Source organism: Talpa occidentalis, unplaced genomic scaffold (genome assembly GCF_014898055.3).
Source record: "Talpa occidentalis isolate TD23 unplaced genomic scaffold, MPIMG_talOcc4v2.1 talOcc4.16, whole genome shotgun sequence".
NCBI lineage: Eukaryota > Metazoa > Chordata > Mammalia > Eulipotyphla > Talpidae > Talpa > Talpa occidentalis.
Window position 1 is genome coordinate 75,230,184 of NW_023601653.1, and position 20,074 is coordinate 75,250,257.

The window sequence follows — 20,074 nt, forward strand, 5'->3', positions numbered from 1 at the left end:
TGGGCTGGAAACAGGACAACAGCCGGGAGAGGGAACTAGCCCATCGCCGTTGTCCAGCCTCCCGAATCCCTGCCTTGTTCTGGAACTTCCCTCTTTAGCCACCTGGTCTTTGCAGCTCTCTCTTCTCTCCTGACTGTCATCCCCCACAGTTCCCGAGAAAGAGCCAGTGTGGAACTCTGCCGGGCCTGTGCTCAGCAGCCTGAGCCCCTGCAGGGGGGTTCAGTTGGGGCTGCCCAGCCCTTCCCGGAGATCTGCCCGCTGCGCCCCCCTCTGAATAGCTGTGCTCTGCAGAGCCCATTACCAGGTCAAACCCTGCCACTGTCCTGGGGAACATAGTTCGAAGCTCCAAGGCTGCTTGCACAGATTCCATGATGAAGGACACATTTTTGAATCTGCAAGAGAGACAGAGAGAAGCGTGGGAGACAGCCTGTCAGGCGGTGCCGCCGTATGCCCGAGCAGCCCAAGCACCTGCCTCGGGGCCTGTGGCTGGCCTAGTCCAGAGTTCCAGACAACCCTTCCCAAGCCCTCAGTGCCTAGGCCCTACCATGCTATTGAAAACCCTTTCAGTGGCTGCCTCTAGAGGGATTTCACTCAAATTCCTCTCTGTTAAGGACTCTGGCAGGCTCAGAGGGGTCCACCATCTCTGGGTGAGGGCAAGTCTTATCTGTCTGCACTTGGATGGAGTGAGTGGCCTTGTGTAAAAACTTGTCCTGCCTCCCTAAGAGGGCAGCTCCCAGAAGTGGGTGCAGTCTTGAGTTCAGAGACTCCTGGTCAGTCTCCGGCTGTGATCCTGTAGGGCAGACTTGCAACGGGACTCTTCTTCCCTGATAAAATCAGCCAGGGCCTGGCCCTCCAGAACCATCTCCCTAAGATGTTCCCCTTCTCTGAAGATTTCTTTTTTTCTTTTTCTTTTTTTTAAGAGGCACGTATTTTATTTATTTATTTGTTTGTTTGTTTATACAAGCACTGGGTACAGTCAGAAGCACGGGAGGGTGAGAGAATTCACCAGAGCCAGAGCGGGGAGCAGAGCAGGCAGAAGGACCGAAGTCCACTGCTGAGGGGAGCAGCGGGCGGCAGGAGAGGTCTGCGCACCATGTGGGACCCTCCTCTGGTGGCTGGGGAGTGGCCGGGGAGTGGCCGGGGAGTGGCCGGGAATCGAACCGGCGCCGCAGAGGCCATGGGCAGCTTCGCAACCCAGCACTCAACCGCTGCGCCACCGGGGAGGCCCTCCCCTTCTCTGAACCCTCTCAGTCTTATCTCCAGGACAGCAGCGAGGCAAGCAGGGAGCCACCAGAAGAAAAAGCCAGGCTCGCTCCATAGTAGGACCAAGGTCCCCACCCACAGCTGGCTCACCTGCCCCAGTCCTCAATCCCCAGGGCCCACATTAGTCCTGCCCACCCCCCACACCTGCCCACATCCTCTCTTGCAGGGCTCTCTCCTAGCAGGCAGCTCAGCCCACTCCCTGCTGCTGCCACTGGCCCCCAGGGGGCCTCTGGATTAGGATTCAGGGAGGAGGTAGCCTGAATCTCTGTCTGTCTGGCTAGCACTTGGGTGCAGGCCTCAGAAGGGGAGGGGATTCATGGGAAGCCTGACAGCCCCCCAGAGCTCAGCCCCAAGGTGGGCTGCCTGGCTGGTGTCACTCCCATCTGGGTGCTGAGCCTGCGTCTCCTGATCAGCCTCAGGCTGTGACCCAGGAGCAGAGAGCACTTTGGTAAAATCAGCAGGAAAGTAAAACTTTCTGGACTTGCTTGGGAGTCTGGAACCTCCACAACCCCAGGTCACACGTGCCGCGGTGGGGTCTCCCCACACAGATGCTCCCTGGCTCACCCAGGGCCCGGTCACCAGTCAAGTCTTCGCGCAGAGTCACACTGCATGCGGTGACACTATTAGGCAGAACCCCAGTGCAAATTGAAACAAAGAAATAGGTCAATTATCTGAACATCTGGGCAAAAACATACCCTCATCATGGGGTCACCTGGGCCAATGTGGGGCCATAGCCTAGAATTTTCTGGAAAATTGCCACAGTTCTTCATTTTAATCAGGTCGTAAAGATTTGAACTAGAAATGATTTCACAGGTAGATATTTGCACACACATATGTGCCAAGCCCATGATTCTTTGGCGTCGAGGGGTCTTGACCCTCGGCTCCCCTTCTCAAGCCTCTCTCCCTCATTCCCAGCCGTGGCGCTGCCTCAGCCCATTCACCCAGACTTGATTTTTAGCCCTGTTCTCACCTGTGCTCTGAATAAATGATTTTGATTCCAATAAACTCAGGATGCTTTTTCATAAACATGGAAGCCACCTCCTTGTAGGTCCTCACCGACCACTCTCGGTCATGGTACGTCCCGTTCAGTTCGTACACCTGGGAGCAAGCACAGTCCAACCACATCAGAGGGGAGGCAGCCAGCAACTCCACCCCCAGCCACCAGTCACCTCTGAAGACCGTGGACCAGTCTCATGGTTCAACACGTGTCTCTGACGCGACTCAGAACTCCTGGCCTGTCCGGGATCCAGGCTGGCATGTCTGGGTTCCTGTCCCTTGAACAGAGCCTGGCATAGGAGGTGCTGCAAGGTACTTGTGTACTGAGGGAAGAACCAAGGAACTGGGCACAACCAGAAAGAATGACCCAAGGGCTCCATCCCCCACTCTGCCATCCCCAGGCAGGGTGCCCCCTGAAGTGGCCACAGCCACTAGGGACCCCACGAGCGGCATGATGAGTGAGAAGAGCCAGGAGTAGACAACAGGTAAGACAGAGGGAAGAGGCCGTGGGGAAGAGCTGCATCATGGGGAAGGGGTGTGAAAAGGTCCCCTAGGAGCTGAGTACATGGGAGTAGGGCCTGGCAGGTCCCCTTCCCCCCCCCCGCTCTGTTGACCTGCCATGGGCCAGCTCACACCCCTGCACAGGGTGGTAGTATGCGTCGCAGTTCAGGGTCAGGCAAGATGTGGGGGTCTACAGATGGCAGCGTGGGGGTGTGGGGGTGGGAAGAAATCATCAGCAGGGCCAGTGTAAAGAATGGGGGTCCTTAGAATGAGCTGCCTGCCCTCAAGATATTTATTATTTAGTGGAGAGACAGGCCCTCCCCGTGTTTTTTTAAATATAAGGTGGGAAGAATTAAGTACTAAATGGAGGTGCCATCTAGGACCTCTGAGGAAGAAGGAGCTTGTTTTCACTGGGTGGGATCAGAGAAGGCTCCAGAGGGGGAATGTTCCTGAAACTGGGCCTTGAGAGGTGAGTAGCATGTGCTAAGCAGGAAATGGGGGCTGCTCTGCAAACATCCCGGGGGGGTTCCTTGTGACTGAAGGATTGTTAGTCCTGGCCTAGAGAATAGAAGCCCAAGCCGTTGGGCCAGAGGCCGGTGGCCAGGGCCAGAGACAAACAGAGCCCAGAGCTCACTCATTAGCATAAAGAGGGGCTGCTCTTGTCTTCCTGGCATCACAGGGGCTGTGACCTGTGATGTGATCTCACGGGGCCTCTTCTCCTTTCCCTCTGGTGACTCAACCTCACTTCACTCTTCACAGCCCAGGGCACCTCCCCGAACCCCCCACAGGCTACACCACTGCCCTCTGCAGCCTCCCACAGGACTCCTCCCCCAGGTCAGTTGAACAGACTCTGCTCTTCAATCTCTGTGGGTCTCACTCTGCTGCCTGGGTGGGGGTGTGGGGTGAGCAGCTGCTGTTACCTGCTCCTTCTCTTGGCACATAGGCCTTTGCACTGTGATTTCCTCTGCTGCTGTCCCATGAAGGCTGGCAGTTCACAGCACGCCCCTCAAGCTCACGCCAGCCCCCCAGGCTCACTCTGTGCAGGTAGAATTTCCCTGATTCCTTGCTGGGGGAGTGGGCATTCAGGTTTACTGAGTGTTTATGCTTCCAGGACTTTACGTTTATTGTTATTATTATAAATGTAAAGTGCAATCCCCACAGGAAGGGGAGGTACCAGTTTCCCGGCCCCTCGGAAGGGAGAGTGGAGCTAAGCAGCTTGCGGTAGCTAAAAAGTACTTGGGAGAGACGGCTGAAGGGAGGCGAAGAAGACTTGGAGGAGGCACAAGGAGCAGAGAGACACGAGGAAGCCGTGCTTGCTTCTCTGCCTTGGACTTGAACCAGGGATGTGGGGGACACAGAAGGAGACACTTGAAAGACCCGTTGTGGGGGCTGACAATGGCATCTTGACTTGTATTTAGATTTTCCTCTTTTCCTTCCAGACTTGCCTGGTCCCTTCTGCCAGAAGGTGCCTTAGATTTGTGGCAAGATTTCAGGCCTCAGTAGCCCTGCTTTGGGCCAACCCTGTTTGGTTGGGCAGTTACCCATGAGGGGATGGGTAAATTTAATTGCAAATTATTTTCACTATATTTTTTCTCTCTTCACTATTGCACACTGATTGTGTTAAAGTTCTTTTCTATTGAAGATCTTATGCATTAAGAGTATGTTTTGTCTCCGTGCAGCTGATGGCAGAATCCATTTAGAGCAGGCAGGTTTGGGGTGTCTTGGGGTGCCCCTCATTCTGCCCGCTAACATTATTGCTATTATTTAATGAAGGGGATCAGAATACACCATTTTGCCCTGGGATTATTTTGGGCTGAAGGCAATTAAGAAAGAGCAAAGACAAACAGAGCTGTTTGTGTTCCTCCTCCCTCCTAAAAATAGCAGATACCTTTCCGTTCTTGACAGTGTTCTCCCTTCCAAATCCTGTTCCAGAAGGACAACCTCTATCACTGCAGACAGAAAGTCAGCACTAACTAAACAGAACCCTTATCTTCTCTGAGTCTCCCCATATATTTACCATCCTCTAATCACCACTCCTTGAAGCCCAAATTCCTTTTCCATTGTCTTGTCACTCCCCTGCAATTTATTACCACTGGTTAAAATGGTATAAGAGCACCTGGTCTACCCACTTTGGGGTTGTCTGTTCTTTTCTATAAAGGCCTCCAAACACATCAAAATTAAACTTTTTTTTTTTTTTTTTTAAGATTTATTTATTTATTTATTTATAAAAGCACTGGGTACAGTCAGAAGCGCGGGAGGGTGAGAGAATTCACCAGAGCCAGAGCAGGGAGCAGAGCAGGCAGAAGGACCGAAGCACACTGCTGAGGGGAGCAGCGGGCGGCAGGAGAGGTCTGTGCGCCATGTGGGACCCTCCTCCGGTGGCCGGGGAGCAGCCAGGGATCGAACCGGTGCAGCAGAGGCTGCGGGCAGCTTCGCAACCCAGCGCTCAACTACTACGCCACCGGGGAGGCCCCAAAATTAAACTTTTAACATCAAACAAAATTTGTATGCATTTTTTTTCCCGCTAATATGATTTTTTTCAATTTAATACAAGGGCCCCAAGAACAGGACCTTAAAAGATAAAAAAAAAGGTTACTTTTTTCCTCTCCTACATTACCAAGGGTCTTTTTTTCTTTAATGATTTATGTTATTTATTTATGCATACAAGAGCTGGGGTATAGGCCAGAGGTGTGGGGGTGAGAGGATTCACCAGAGACAGAGTAGGGAGCAGAACTGGTGGATCTACTGAAATACACTGCTGAGGGGAGCGGCAGGGGAGACAGGAGAGGTTTGCTGCACCATGTGGGTAACTCCCTGGCCGGGAATCGAACTCATGCTAGAGGAGCTGCATATTGCTTCATAGTGCTGAGATTTAACCCCTTGCGCCACCAGGAAGGCCCCCCCAAGGGTTTTTTTTTTAAAGAGGCCCTTCCTGCCAACCATCAAAGCTTCAGCAAACCTCTAGGTACTCTTAGAATCTTCACATCTTTCATGCTGAGGAGGCCAATATGCTATTCCCCAGCAATTCTCAATGTGTGGTCTAGGAACCTTTGGGGTCCCGAGATTTTTTTAGGCATTCTGCAGAGTCAAAATTTTCCTCATAAAAATTTTAAGAACTTCTTTGTCTTTTTCACTTCTCATTCTCTCATGAACATGTACAGAAATTTCCAGAAGCTGCCTCACGTGTGAAATTTCACTCTGAGATCATCAATTGTGTGCTTGTTCAGTCTTGTGTTTTAAAATCTTCTATTTTAATTTCTGATACAGTATATATTATATAGAATATAATAGGTACATTCTACATAAACAAAAACTCATCCAGAAATTGTTACTTAAAGTCACACTGCACCACCCAGCTGGTCTGCAGCCGAGAGGAAGGGAATTCTGCCCTTAGCCTGCTCTGTGTGACTGAGTCACCTGCCATTCACACCAAGTGGTTCTAAATCCCTGGGGATAGGACACACGTAGTTCTATTTCCTCCCCTCCCTTCCTATATCACCGAGTAGGAGTTCCATAGTATTAATTTAAAAAGAGTGCTGTCGGGCCTCCCCTGTGGCGCAGCGGTTGAGTGCTGGGTTGTGAAGCTGCCCGCAGCCTCTGCGGCGCCGGTTCGATCCCCGGCTGCTTCCCGGCCACCGGAGGAGGGTCCCACATGGCGTGCAGACCTCTCCTGCCGCCCGCTGCTCCCCTCAGCAGTGTACTTCGGTCCTTCTGCCTGCTCTGCTCCCTGCTCTGGCTCTGGTGAATTCTCTCACTCTCCCACGCTTCTGACTGTATCCAGTGCTTGCATAAATAAATAAAAATAAATCTTTAAAAAAAAAAAAAAAAAAAAAAAAAAAAATAAAAAGAGTGCTGTCTACTTGGAGTTTAAAAAGTACTAAGCCCCAGGCAGCTTGTCTGGGGGAATGAGTGAATAGATGAATGTTGGAGGGGTAGCTGATGGAGCAATATTAGCAGAACAGAAGGGAGACAAAAGAAAGAATCTTTTAAAAAAAAAATCAACAAATTATAATTCTGCCTGAAAGATCCCAGGCAAATTAATTATGCAGATATGCAAATGATACAACCAAAAGCCTGATGGGGGCTTGCATATGGCAGTGGTTCCAAGTCATCAATTCTATCATTCCAGTACTTATCAAGGAAGAAGCTGGGACCCCTGCCTCCCAGGGTTCCAATCCCACTGCTGGTTCCCATAGCATAGAGAGCCATAAAGATGGAATCTGACGCCTGGGGCCGCAGATGCTGAAGAGGCATTCAGAGAATTTCCTGGTCTCCTGGTGCCCCAGTAAATCACTACCCAGGCAGCCCATGCCCAGTGTGCCTGCAGCTGTGGCCTCAGGCAAAGAAACTGTAGGCTGGATGGAAGCTCCTTGGACAGGATCTGAATGCTCAAGGGTAGTTTCCGCTTCAAAGAATAGAAGACCTTTTGTGGGGGAGAGACCTGCAACTCCTTAGCCTTCCGATAAGTATGGTTAGAATATTGCTATGATGCCAGGCATTGGAGGAAAGGCCTCAGTTGTTGGGAGATTTCTGGTCACTACCTGCATTCAGACTTCCAGTGCAGATACAATCTGTCCCATATCAATCATACCTCAAGGTGCAAGGTTCAGATTTGTCAATAGCTATAAAACACTTAGAAATAACAACTATTCATAATAATATTGTTATCACTCTATCAACAGATACAGAAAAACAACTCAAAATTTATAGTTCTCCGAAGAAGATGAGTTGATATCTAAGAATTTAACAATCTGCAAATACAAATAGATAATGCTGTTCATGCATCTATGACTGATCTAAAAGCTGCTATATTCAATTAAAAACACACTGGATTCTGGGCCTCCCTGGTGGCGCAGGGGTTCAAGTCAGTGCTATCAAGCTATCAGCAGCCACTATAGCACAAGTTTGATCACTGGCCAGATTGCTGACCCGCATGGTGCAGCACACCTCTCCTCTCTTGCCCACTGCTCCCCTCAGCAGTGTATTTCACTAGATCCACCTCTGTCTTTGGTGAGTCCTCTCAACCCCCCACCCCCATATGTCTGGCCTACACCCCAGTTCTTTTATGCATAATAAAAATAAATCTTTTTTTAAAAAAAACTACTGGAATCAATTTATTATTTTTTTAATAGTTTATGTTTCCACTGTTTTTTTTTTAAAGATTTATTTATTTATTTATACAAGCACTGGGTACAGTCAGAGGTGTGGGAGGGTGAGAGAATTCACCAGAGCCAGAGTGGGGAGCAGAGCAGGCAGAAGTACAACAGGGTGGTCCCCAGGAAAGGGGGAGGTTCCCTGCCCCACCCAAGGGAGGGTGGAGCTGAGCAGGGAGAGAAGAAGCTGCAGAAGAGACTGAGGAAGGAAGCAGGATGGAGCCAGGAGATCTGGAGGAGGCGCATGGAGCCTAGAGACACGTGAAGAAACTGTGCTTGTCTTTTGGTCGTGGACTGGGTGACACAGATGTGGGTGAGATCCATGGGGAGGTGACAATGGCAGCTTTTATCTTTTTTTTTTTTTTTTTTTTAATAGAGGCATGTTTTTATTTATTTATTTATTTATTTATTTATTTATTCATTTGTTTGTTTTGTTTATACATGCACTGGGTACAGTCAGAAGCGCGGGAGGGTGAGAGAATTCACCAGAGCCAGAGCGGGGAGCAGAGCAGGCAGAAGGACCGAAGTACACTGCTGAGGGGAGCAGCGGGCGGCAGGAGAGGTCTGCGCGCCATGTGGGACCCTCCTCTGGTGGCTGGGGAGCAGCCGGGGATCGAACCGGCGCTGCAGAGGCTGCTGGCAGCTTCGCAACCCAGCGCTCAACCGCTGCGCCACCGGGGAGGCCCGGCAGCTTTTATCTTGATGTTGATTTTGCTCTTTTCCTTCTGGGCTTGTCTGCTTGTTTCTGACCCTTTGCTGTGGGTGCCCACTGGAAGATGCCTTAGACTTGTGGCAGGCTTTGGGGCCTTGCTCTGGGCCAATCCCATATGGATGGACTTTTACCCACGAGGGGACGGGTAACTTTGGGTGCTTGATTTAGAAACTAGATTATTTGCCTTTCCTGTATTGTTTCCTAGTTTTATTAAAGTTCCTTCCCCTTAAAGTCTCCTATGTTTTGTGTTGATGCGGCGGATGGCAGAACCCATTTAGAATAGGCAGGTTTGCGGGGTTTGGGCTGCCCCTCTCCCTGTCCTATAACAGAAGGACCGAAGTACACTACTGAGGGGAGCAGCGGGCTGCAGGAGAGGTCTGCGCGCCATGTGGGACCCTCCCCGGCGGCCGGGGATCGAACCGGTGCTACAGAGGCTGCAGGAAGCTTCGCAACCCAGCGCTCAACCGCTGCGCCACCGGGGAGACCCTGGAATCAATTTAGAGTGTGTCAATTTTTAAGGGGAAGTTATTAAAAATGCATACTATTTACATAAACCAATATAAAACTACATTAACCCTGAACAATGGGAAGGGGAGGTTAGAGACTTAACCTCCCAACTCCAGTGGTGGAAAATCCTCTCCACCTCACTTAATTTATAGTCATTCATAGTCAGCCCTCTTCTCTATCCTCCTATATGCGGGGTCAACCAGCAGACACAGTTGGTTAGTCGAATCAGTGAATGAGGAAACCTTGGATAGAAGTGGACCCACACAATCCAAACCCATGCTGTTCTAGGGTCAATTGCACAAAGTTTTACGGTCTATGATATCACGGAATTATAGAATTTTGATCTTAAAGAAACCAAAGGGAAAGTAGGTACAAGGAGTTGTTCAAGGTTACACAGCTGGTTTGAATCAGACCAGACACTAGGACTCAGGGTTTCTGATTCCCAATGCAATTTGGTTTTCCTACTAGAGCACCATTCACTCTACACACATTCGTTGAGCTTCTACTGTGTGCCAGGCACATGCCAAGTGATTTATATCATCATCTCATTTAATCCTCAAAACTACATTATTAAGTAGGTCTCATTTACAGATGAGAATTTTGAAAGTTAAAAAGGTTCAAACCCAGTAGTACCCCACTGTTGGGGGGTGGGGGGAAAGGTGGGGTTCTGCCAGGTTACAGAATCTTGCTAATGCTGCCTGTCTTATCATCAGAGCAGCCCCTGTCCTCACCTTGAAACTCAGTGACAGTTGGGGGTCTCAATGTCTCAGCTCCAGCTGCACATTATTATCTCCCAGAAGGAAAAAATGCCTGGATCCCAGCCTGGACTTATCAATCAAAATTTCTAGGGTAGAACCCGCTTTTTTTTCAGCCTACCCAGATGATTCTATTGCATAATATACAACTAGAATTAAGATCTACTATTTTTGTCAAATTGACGGACAAGTAAGCAACACAATCACTGCATAAGAGAATAAGGGGGGCAATCCAGGGGGCCTCCTAACTTCCACTGAGATTCTGAACTTCTTAACTTTCAAATCCTCATCTGTAAATGTGATCTATTTACTATTGCGATTTTGAGGAATAAATGAGATGATGACATAAATCACTCGGCGTGTGCCTGGAACATAGTAGACGCCAAGCAGAGGCTGTCTTCTTGCAGAGCAGCATCAAGCATATGAACTGGTGGTCACATCAGCAACTACAGCAACTAACTAGGTGCTAAGAATCCAGGACCAGCCTTGCAGAGTGGGGGGCAGGAAGGCAGGAAGCGCTTGTTGCACTAGCGATGGCACCCAGGAAAATCCTGGGAACCACCAACCTGGGTTCTCTTTGGCACCAACGAGTCTCTCGGCAAGAGTTCCCGTCAGTGTCAGCAGGGCAACCTCCAGCAGATAATCCTCTTGGGTCTTCTAAGATCTCCACTCTAGAGACTGGCCAGGACCCAGTCTGGGCCTCAGATTCTGGCCCTGGGGGAAGGGACCGGAGCCCTGGAGATTAGACCCGCCTAGCAACTGTTGCTAAAGGCAAGTAGCCTTTGTTATTGAGCATTAGTAACACAATAGGAGGCTGAGCGGCCAGGATAGTCCATCAACATCATCCCAGGCCCTGAATTAGCCCCACTAGCAAGAAGGGGGAGGTAGTGCGGCTCAGCAAAAGAATTCCAGGGCAGACGGTTTTTAGTTGTTAATGTGTTGATGGCTCCCCCTACTCTGGCTAATGGGGGGCATTAAGGCATCGAGTCTCTATTGCAAGGGGCCTTTGTTCCAGGGTCAGACCAGAACAAATGGTCAAATCCCATCCCCCTCAGCCTCCACAGAATCCCAAATCCCAGCAGCCCTCCACTTTCTAGAAAGGCTGCTTAGGGGAGAGTGGGGGTGAGCAGAGTGGGCGAGGAGTCCCCAAGTTAAATGCTTCTGGAGTTCAGCGCTGGTGAGGAGAAAATACCAACTGCAGAGAAGGGGGGGGGATGGAATAGGAAGCCACTGCTCCAACTTTTCCCTCTTAACCTCTGAACTAATTTCTCAGCAGCTTCCCCCAAATACTAGCACCTGGAGCTCAAGAGGAAAGTCACAGCTTTCAAAAGAGCCGAGAGCCAAACTGCGTCTCTGTGATTTTCTCCCTTCCTCCCTCTTCCTCTCCCCCTCCCCTAAGGCGTCCTAGGCACTGTCCCCAGTCCCCACACTGAGGAAGTTCCCAGATTTTGCCCACCCGGAAGCCATCCCCTGGGAGGGGCCGGTCATTCTGGGTAAAGCATCAGCTTGGCCAGGCCAGGGCCTCTCATCCCCCTGCAGAAGAGCTGGAACACCCTCTCAGGGGACTCCTTTTAGACAAGTGTGGTGGCCACAACGCCCAGAAAGCCCACATGTGGCCTCTGCCCAGTTACTCTTTACTACCCACATGACCCTGGTCAAGCTTTTCGATGGAGCCTCTGTTTCCATATCTGCAATGCAGGGTCATTGTGAGGCTCACAGAAGGCAAGGCAGGCGGCATGCTGTGTCAAGGTCAAGATGAAGAGGGCCCTATTGCCAAGTGCGGGCTGGGTCAGACCAGTTGCACCAGCATCACTGTGACAGTTAACTCTGCAGCTTCCTGGCCCTACCCAAAAACTGGAATATTAGATCAGGGTCAAAACATGAATCTTAAACAGCACTGCCAAAGAATCCAGAGGTCCACCCAAGTTTGGAAGTAAACATTACAGGAAGACAAGAGGGATATATCATTGTCCCTGGACACTGGGGTGAGAGGTTGACGGACATACCATGGAAATGGGGCAAAAGTCAGACCAAGAGGAGAGTGGGTTGGGTGGGATGCAGTGGGCAGATCCTGTGCTTGGAGAAGGATTTTCCAAGCCAACGCACAGGAATACATTTCCAACCTACATAGTCCGGGCCCAGTGCCAGTTCATCTTTTTGCGTGACTTAATAGAAAGTGAATTGACCCACTCTTTTCTTTGAAGAGGATTATTTGTGCCCTTGTTTCATGGACTCAGCTCACAAAACTGATGAAAGCTCTACAAAGATAACAGCCCCACCACCACCACCACTTCCCAAGAAGTCAGAAATACAAATACAAATTTGTTCTCAGAATTAAACTATGAAACACCCAATGCAGGTGGAGATATTATTCACCTCTTCAGGGCTAAACTGGGAGCTAACCTAGAAAGGGCATTAACACATCTAAGAAAAAAGGTGGGTGATTGTTTGGGGGGGGTAAGAGAAGGGAGTAGAGACTGGAGGAAGCTTTGTGTCAGAAGAAGGGGAAGGAAGTCCTGACCCACAAACCTGAATTACTGGTTCTTGGTGCAGGTGTAACCTTTCTTAAAGGGTTCTTGAACCCTTTAAATCAAACTGGGGTTGAAAGTCAGTTTAGGAATCCTAATCAGAATTTAAAATTTTCTTTAGTGTGCAGAAATATCAGAGCAGATGTTGTAGATGTCAAATGTAAGCAGTTAGTTATTTAGACCATGTACAGTGTTTACTTGGACAAAACATTATAAGAGTAGGCAGATAGTACACATTCTCAGTGAAAGCTATCCACTTCCTTGACTCCCAGACTCACAACCCCTTGTATAAACTCTGGAGGACCAGGCCCTCAATTTCCACTGCAACTAGACAAGTGTGGGTCTTCTTTCTAGTCTTCCTGCCCCATTCAAATAGGGTTCTGAATATTAATTTCATACTGTGTGTTTACTTTTTTCCAGAAATGTTTTATAGATGTATATGGATTCATATGAAAATACTTCTTCAATAGTCAGATTATTCTAGGACTTTTTCCTCCCTGGGGAAAGAGACTCCCTCAGAAACTCAGAGCTCAGTGATGAGGCATATTAGAGTTCTGTTTCACCAACACTTTTCTGGCTATAATTTGGCTGGCGCCACCCAGGAGGTCCCCCAATGGCACTTTCTTCAAGTGCACACAGAACATTATCAAGAACAGACAATATTTTGGGACACCGTCAATTGTCAATTAATTAAAAGGAAATCAAGGCAGAAATTTAAAATACCTAAATACCTAAGACAAACAAAACTGATGATACAAATTACCAGAATCTATGGGACACAGCCAAAGTAGTCTTAGGGGGAAGATAATTAGGCTCACATCAAAAAGCAAGAAAGGGCCTTCCTGGGGGCGCAAGTGGTTAAGATGCAACCTATGAAGCTATCTGCAGCCAGTGCAGCACAAGTTCAATGCCTGGCCAGGGAGCAAACCACATGGCACAGCAGACCTCTCCTGACTCACTGCTGCTCCCCTCAGCAGTGTATTTCCGTCGACCTGCCTGTTCTGTTCCCCACTCTGTCTCTGGTGAATCCTCTCACCCTCCCACACTTCTGGCCTGTACCCCAGCTCTTGTATGCATAAATAAATAAATCTTTTTTAAAAAAAAAAAAAAAAGCCAGAAAAATCCCAAATAAACAATCATACTTAAAGCAACTTGAAAAAGAGGAACAAACAAGACCCAAATTTAGTAGAATGAAAGAAATAATAAACATAAGAATGGAAGTAAATGGAAAACTATATGACCCAGCAATCTACTGTTAGGCATATATCCACAGAATATGAAACCATGAACAAAAAAATTCATATGTTCCACAAAGTTCATGGCCTCCCTGGTGTGGCACAAGGGGTTAAGCACAGCACTATGAAGCTGTCTGCAGTCTCTGCAGCACAAGTTCGATCCCTGGCCAAGGAGCTACCCACATGGCATAGCAGACCTCTCCTGAGTCTCCCGCTGCTCTCCTCAACAGTGTATTTCAGTGGATCTGCCTGTTCTGCTTCCCACTCTGTCTCTGGTGAGTCCTCTCATCCCCCACACCTCTGGCCTGTACCCCAGTTCTTGTATGCATAAATAAATAAATCCTTAAAGAACAGTTCATAGCAGCACAAACCACCGAGTATTATACAGCCATAAGAAAGGACACAATGCAGTTATTTTCAACAAAAATGAAGGGAATTTGAGAGAATGATGTGCAGCAACATCAGAACAATAAAGATAAATACTGAACATATATATAGCAGACAATTTGATAATGTAAAACGCTTCAAAACTATTGGACACATTAGCAAACATCCTGAGGCCTCTGAGGTTAAGAGGGAGTGTGTAGAGAACAGAACAAGGGGACACAAAGGATGAGGAGGGTGTTAAAGTAAAATAAAAGTAATGGTAAAAATCTCTAGTCCTATTGCAGGTTGATAGGATATAGGATAACATTTTCAGGACTCAGTTTTACCTATGGAAGTCTCTTAAACATTCCTTTTCTTTTTTTTTTTTAAAGACTTATTTTATTCATGCATACAAGAGCCAGGGTACAGGCCAGAGGTGCGGGAGGATGAGAGGACTCACCAGAGGCAGAGCAGGAAACAAAACAGGCAGACTGACTGAAATACACTGCTGAGGAGAGTACCAGGTGAGTCAGGAGAGGTCTGCTGCGCCATGTGGGTATCTCCGCGGCCGGCCAGAATTGAACCCGCGCTGCAGAGGCTGCGGACAGCTTCACAGCATTGCACTCAACTGCCTGGGCCACCAGGGAAGCCTCTTTTAAACAATCTGATAAAAGAATACTTGGAACAAATATTCGTGTGCCTCTGTTTAAAAAAAAATAGTTCCTTGAGTGTTCCAGTTTAAAAAAAAGAAAACCACCGGGACTAAAATAACATAAAAAGAGTAACATTGCATATAGGTAGAATTATATAAACAAAATTGAAAATAATGCATTCATTCTTTAATTGCTTTGTTTTATCCCCTATTTTTCCTTAGCACTTTTACTGCTTCTTTCATTTATCTCAGTCAGTCAACTACAATAACAAAAAGATGGGGCCTCCCTGGTGGCCTACCACCTTGAAGTTCCACTGAGACAAACTGAGTTCAAGACCCAGGCAGGGAGCTACCCACATGGTGCGGCAGACCTCTCCTGTCTCGCCCACTGCTCCCCTCAGCAGTGTGTTTCAGTGGATCCGCCTGTTCTGCTCCCCACTCTGTTTCTGTTGAATCCTCCCACTGCATCTCTCATCTACACCCCAGTTCTTCTACGCAAAATAAATAAAAATCTTACAATAAAGGAATAATTCTTTAAAAAAAGAAAAGGGGGGGCAAAAGGTCCAGGCAAGAGGCACTGCTCAGTGTGAGAGACCAGGAACCCTGGGTGTCCCTTGGGCTGTGGACGTGTGGAAGGGGGTAAGAGATTGTTGCCTGACGCAACAAGTGGCTGACAAAGACACGGGCGTTGTGGAGCAGGCTGCACAAGGCAGGATGCTCCACAAGAGATTCACCGCTTTTGCTACCCCCAGTCCAGTGCATTTCAGGTCTCCTTGCTCATGGTGGCCCCTGAAAAGTTTCACATTTTACCGGGGCTGAAATCAGGAGGGTAGGGAGGACCAGGGTAGGAACGGTGACGACAGACAGTGTATGATGTGAAAGTCAAGCCCAAGCAGAGAAAGGGCGGGATGGGCTCACCGGGAACAACATGGCTCTGAGCTCCAGGTACAGCACGTTGTCCTCATAGAACTCCTGCAGGCCCTGGAAGATGTAGTCTCTGAACACCGGTGCATAGTGGACGAGGCCCGCGATGGTGAAAAAGATGGCTTCAAACTTAGACCAGACCACATTTTGGTTTGCATAAGCCACATCAGGGTTTTCTGTCATCATAGTAAAATTTCTCAGCAGGCTGTGCAGGACACAAAGGGACAGGCTGAGGAGGCCTGTGTGAGGCCAGGGCACCTGCAGGATTTCTTCCGCTTGTTGGTTTCCCTCACTCAGAAGCAAACCAGGCTATAAAAGCAATGAAGGGAGGGGGCCTTCCTGGTGGCGCAAGGGGTTAAGCCTCAGCACTCTCAAGCTATCTGCAGCCACTGCAGCACTGGGGTGTAGGCCAGGGGTGCTGGGGGGTGAGAAGATTCACCAGAGACATAGTAGGGAGCAGAACAGGCAGATATGCTGAAATGCACTGCTGAGGGGAGCAGCAGGCAACACAGGAGAGGTCTGCTGTGCCATGTGGGTCAGCTCCCTGGCTGGGGATAGAATTCAGGAACACAGGCTGTTTGGGATGGAACACAGGCTGTCCGAGATAGCGCTGAGATTTAACTCCTACACATCAGGGGGCCCCACCTCTGGATAATTTTTAAGGCCAGATTCTTGTCCATAGGTCTGTACAAGGGCAGCCCACCCACCACCCGGGACGGGCTATTGACCCATGTCCTGTGAACAACACCTGTTATCAAATTCAGTGACATTTTGCAGCATCTTCCGATATTTCTCTAGCAGAATCCACTCTGAACACTCTGTTGGCGCAGGGGTGGGAGGAGTCGGGTAAGCAAATTTGAACTGCATGGCCCCGCGTGGAGTGAAACAGAAGTGGCAGTGCGGCCTGTATGTGGCATTTTTCACCAGCCAGTCCATACTCAGGATGCCGAAGTCATGGAGGTGTAAGGCAGCCCCTGGAGAGGCAAGGAGGGGCCAGAGGTGAAGTCCAGATTGCAGGGATCTCTGAGGACAGAGAAGATTGGCCCAGAAAAGATGGGATGGGCCAGGAATTCTATCTGGTCAAGTTCCATGGAATTGAAGGTCATTGTCAGTCCCCCTGTCACCACTGCCTTCTTGGGTCTGGCTTAAGAATGGGGCTTCCCTGCTGCCTCCCTCACTAGTCAAAGCGGGGTAGTCTTATTAGGAAGGGCAGCATAGTAGGATGGGGGAGCTACAGGCTGGGATCTGCAGGCTGAGGTTTAAGTTGAGTTTCCATCAGCTTCTAGTTCTCTCCATCGGGAACGCAAGCCTTTCAGTGAGGCCTTGCCACCCACACTGCACAGAGATGCAATGAGAATATGCCTCAGCACAGTCCCACCTGCTCATATGTGAATACTTGACCTTGACCTGCTCATCCTGCTCACCATCACCCCACCCCAGGCTCTTCATTCCATGCTGCCGCCTGTCTGTGTCTGTGCAGCTTCTGTTCTGCAGATTTTATGGTTTGTGGCCCTGGGCTTGTCCTTCGGATCTAACACAAATATTGAAACTGGCCTCCTCAAAATACAGCATACTCTGTCCCTACTCCTCCTGCTTCATCTTAGCATCCAAACTTGACCCTGGCCCCACATCAGCCTATGTCTTGTCTGTGTGAACCTTGGGGTCACCCTCTAGGCCCCCTGCTTTCCATCAACTGGGGATACTATTTTACCAAACTCACAGGCTCAGAGTCGCTGTGTGGAGTCTCTGGGGCCCCTTTAGAACACTAACAGCTCCAAGTTTGGTTTCCCTGCATCTTTCCAGGACCCCAACACCGACCTCTCCAAACCTCTACCTTTTGGCATCTTCTTCAGGATATTAAACACCTCACTTTTCTCAATGAGACTCTTGGCCTGGAAAAAGTGCATACTGGGTGGGAAATTCTGGGTCTTCATGGCCTGCGTCAGCTCTGCCTTTTTGAGGGTCATTAGCTTCGTATTGGCCAGCTCTTCTTCTTTCTTCAGCACCAGCTGCCCCCCTAGCTGCATCATCTTCTCTCTCATTAGCAGCTGGTTCCGTTCCTCATCTATAGGTATGCCCAAGCAGGAAGACGACATCGCCACTGCCCACAGCAGGGATAGCAGGGCCGGCCGCCCGGGAGGGACACCCACCAGCATTGGGATGCCTGCAAGAGGAAAAGGCTTGGATGAGACCCAGTGGCATTAAGGAGGTGGGGAGGGAGAAAAAGAGGTGTCTACAGATGTAAACACTGGGCTCTGATTTTTCTTCTCCAGCACTGTTTGCAGATTACCAGAAAGCAATATATTTTGCTTCATTTCCTCTCAGACCCCAAAGACCCCCAGGTACAGACAAGAAGGGGTTTGCCAAAGGAGGGGTTCCCGTGAGGCCTCTTTATCGGGGAGCTTCTGGGTCAGCCAGCCCTGTTCACACAGAGGAAGACACTGCAATCGGATTTGTCGTGTTTCACTTTTAAATATACCCAGACAGCAAAGGATCACAAGGCAGAAAAAGAAAGTTTCCAATGTGACAAAGAAAGAAACAAACAAAAAGACATTTAGAAGGAATCAAAGGGAAACAGAGGCAATGTGGGTAATACAAGAAAAATTCAAAAGAAATTTAGTTAATATTCTCAGAAAGATAAGAAAAGATATTGAAAACAGGAATAGGGGTTATAAAAAACAGAATGAAAAGAACTTTTAGAAATGAAAAATATAAAATATGAAATTCAAAAAAATGTACTAACGATATTTAAAGATGGAATTAGAGGAAATATTTTAGAAATTAGGACAAAGAAAAACATGAGATGATTGTGGGTTCAGGAAATTCAACATCCAAATAGCAGACATTTCAAAAGGAAAAGGAAGAAATGGGCGGAGTGGAGAAAAAGCATAAATAGTACAAGAAATTGGGCCTCCCTGGTGGTGCAGGGGTCAAAGTCTCAGCACTATGAAGCTATCACTAGCCTCTGCAGCATGAGTTCGAACCCCAGCCAGGGAGCTACCCACATGGCTCAGCAGACCTCTCCTGGCTCACCCGCTGCTCCCCTCAGCAGTGTTCTTCATCAGTCTGCCTGTTCTGTTCCCTGCTCTGTCTCTGGTGAATCCTCTCACCCTCCACACCTCTGGTCTGTACCCCAGTTCTTGCATGCATAAATAAAAATATCTTACAAAAAAATAGTACAAGAAATGGCTCCAGAGTCAAATACCTGTGTCCAGATTGATAAGACACACCAAGTACTCAGTACAGCACAATTACTCAATAATCACACCAAGATACATCACCTTGATATTTCAGGATATGAACATTTTTAAAAATTCTAAAAGCTTCCAGAAAGCAGTTGGTGTGGTTGACAGTGAGCAGAGGTTTAAGGAAAATAGGAAAGAAACTTGTATTTATTAAGAGTCTCCTCATGCCAGACACTATGTTTAGTCTTTTCCCTGGGTTGTCTATTTGAATTTAAAGGTTGTTTCTGCATACTTGTACATATCATGTGTTATACCAGACAGAAAAGAAATATAATGTTAAGGAAATATATTAAGCAAAGTATTTTTAATAAAGATTTATTTTTGTTTTATTCATGCACACAAGTACTGGGTTGTAGACCAGAACTGCGGGGGTGAGAGGATTCACCAGAGACAGAGTGGGGAGCAGAACAGGCAGATCTACTGAAACACTGCTGTGGGGAGCAGCGGGAGAGACAGGAGAGGTCTGCTGGCGCCATGTGGGTTATCTCCCTGACCAGGGATCAAACTTGTGCTGCAGTGGCTGCCAATAGCCTCATAGTGCTGAGACTTAACCCCTTGTGCCACCAGGGAGGCCCACAAGAGAAAATTTGACGAAGGAACTAGATGACCTAGTGTCACATTTATGGCAGGGGCTCTACTGACAAATTTTAAGGTTTATTTATTTAGGCATACAAGAGCTGGGGTACAGGCCTGAGGTGTGGGGGGGGGGTGAGAGGATTCACCAGAGACAGAGTGGGGAGCAGAACAGGCAGATCTACTGAAATACACTGCTGAGGGGAGCAGCGGGCGAGTCAGGAGAGGTCTGCTGCGCCTTGTGGGTAGCCCCCTGGCCGGCTGGGGATTGAACTTGTGCTGCAGTGGCCGCGGGCAGCTACATAGGTTACGTCTTAACCCCTGGCGCCAGCAGGGAGGTCCTTCACTCTAGGGCAAGAGGGCCATGACATCTGTGTCACTGTTCCCTCCACTCTACCCTGCATCCTCCACACAACAGCCCCAGTCCTTGCCCCTCTCTCCTCAGTGACTCATAACACAGCCTACCAAGGTCCAAAATCTCCAGTTCTGTCCACCCCAAAGACTTCAAGATTGTGCCCATGGCCCAGTCCCTGGGGCTTGTGCCAGTCTGTCCTACCAAAAGGAATCTGATGCTGGTCAGGACCCATCTGGTCCAGCATCAGGGGAAAAATAGCCTGTCAACATGTGCTGTTGGAGGGACTACCTCGTCTTCCCTCTCCCCACA

The 20,074-nt window shown here is 48.7% G+C and overlaps 1 protein-coding gene across 3 annotated transcripts in view; it reads right to left on the minus strand.

Moving 5' to 3' along the window:
- ADA2 (adenosine deaminase 2) overlaps nt 1-20,074 on the minus strand; it is a 64,784-nt gene that overhangs the window by 10,178 nt on the left and 34,532 nt on the right. For all 3 annotated transcript variants that reach the window (XM_054696577.1, XM_037514618.2, XM_037514617.2), the window contains 5 exons: nt 17,427-17,756; nt 16,341-16,566; nt 15,587-15,797; nt 2,234-2,361; nt 302-392 (listed from right to left, as the gene is read on the minus strand). In XM_054696577.1, coding sequence (XP_054552552.1) covers nt 302-392; nt 2,234-2,361; nt 15,587-15,797; nt 16,341-16,566; nt 17,427-17,748 — 978 coding nt within the window. In that variant the 5' untranslated portion in view covers nt 17,749-17,756. The remainder of the gene's footprint in view (nt 1-301; nt 393-2,233; nt 2,362-15,586; nt 15,798-16,340; nt 16,567-17,426; nt 17,757-20,074) is intronic.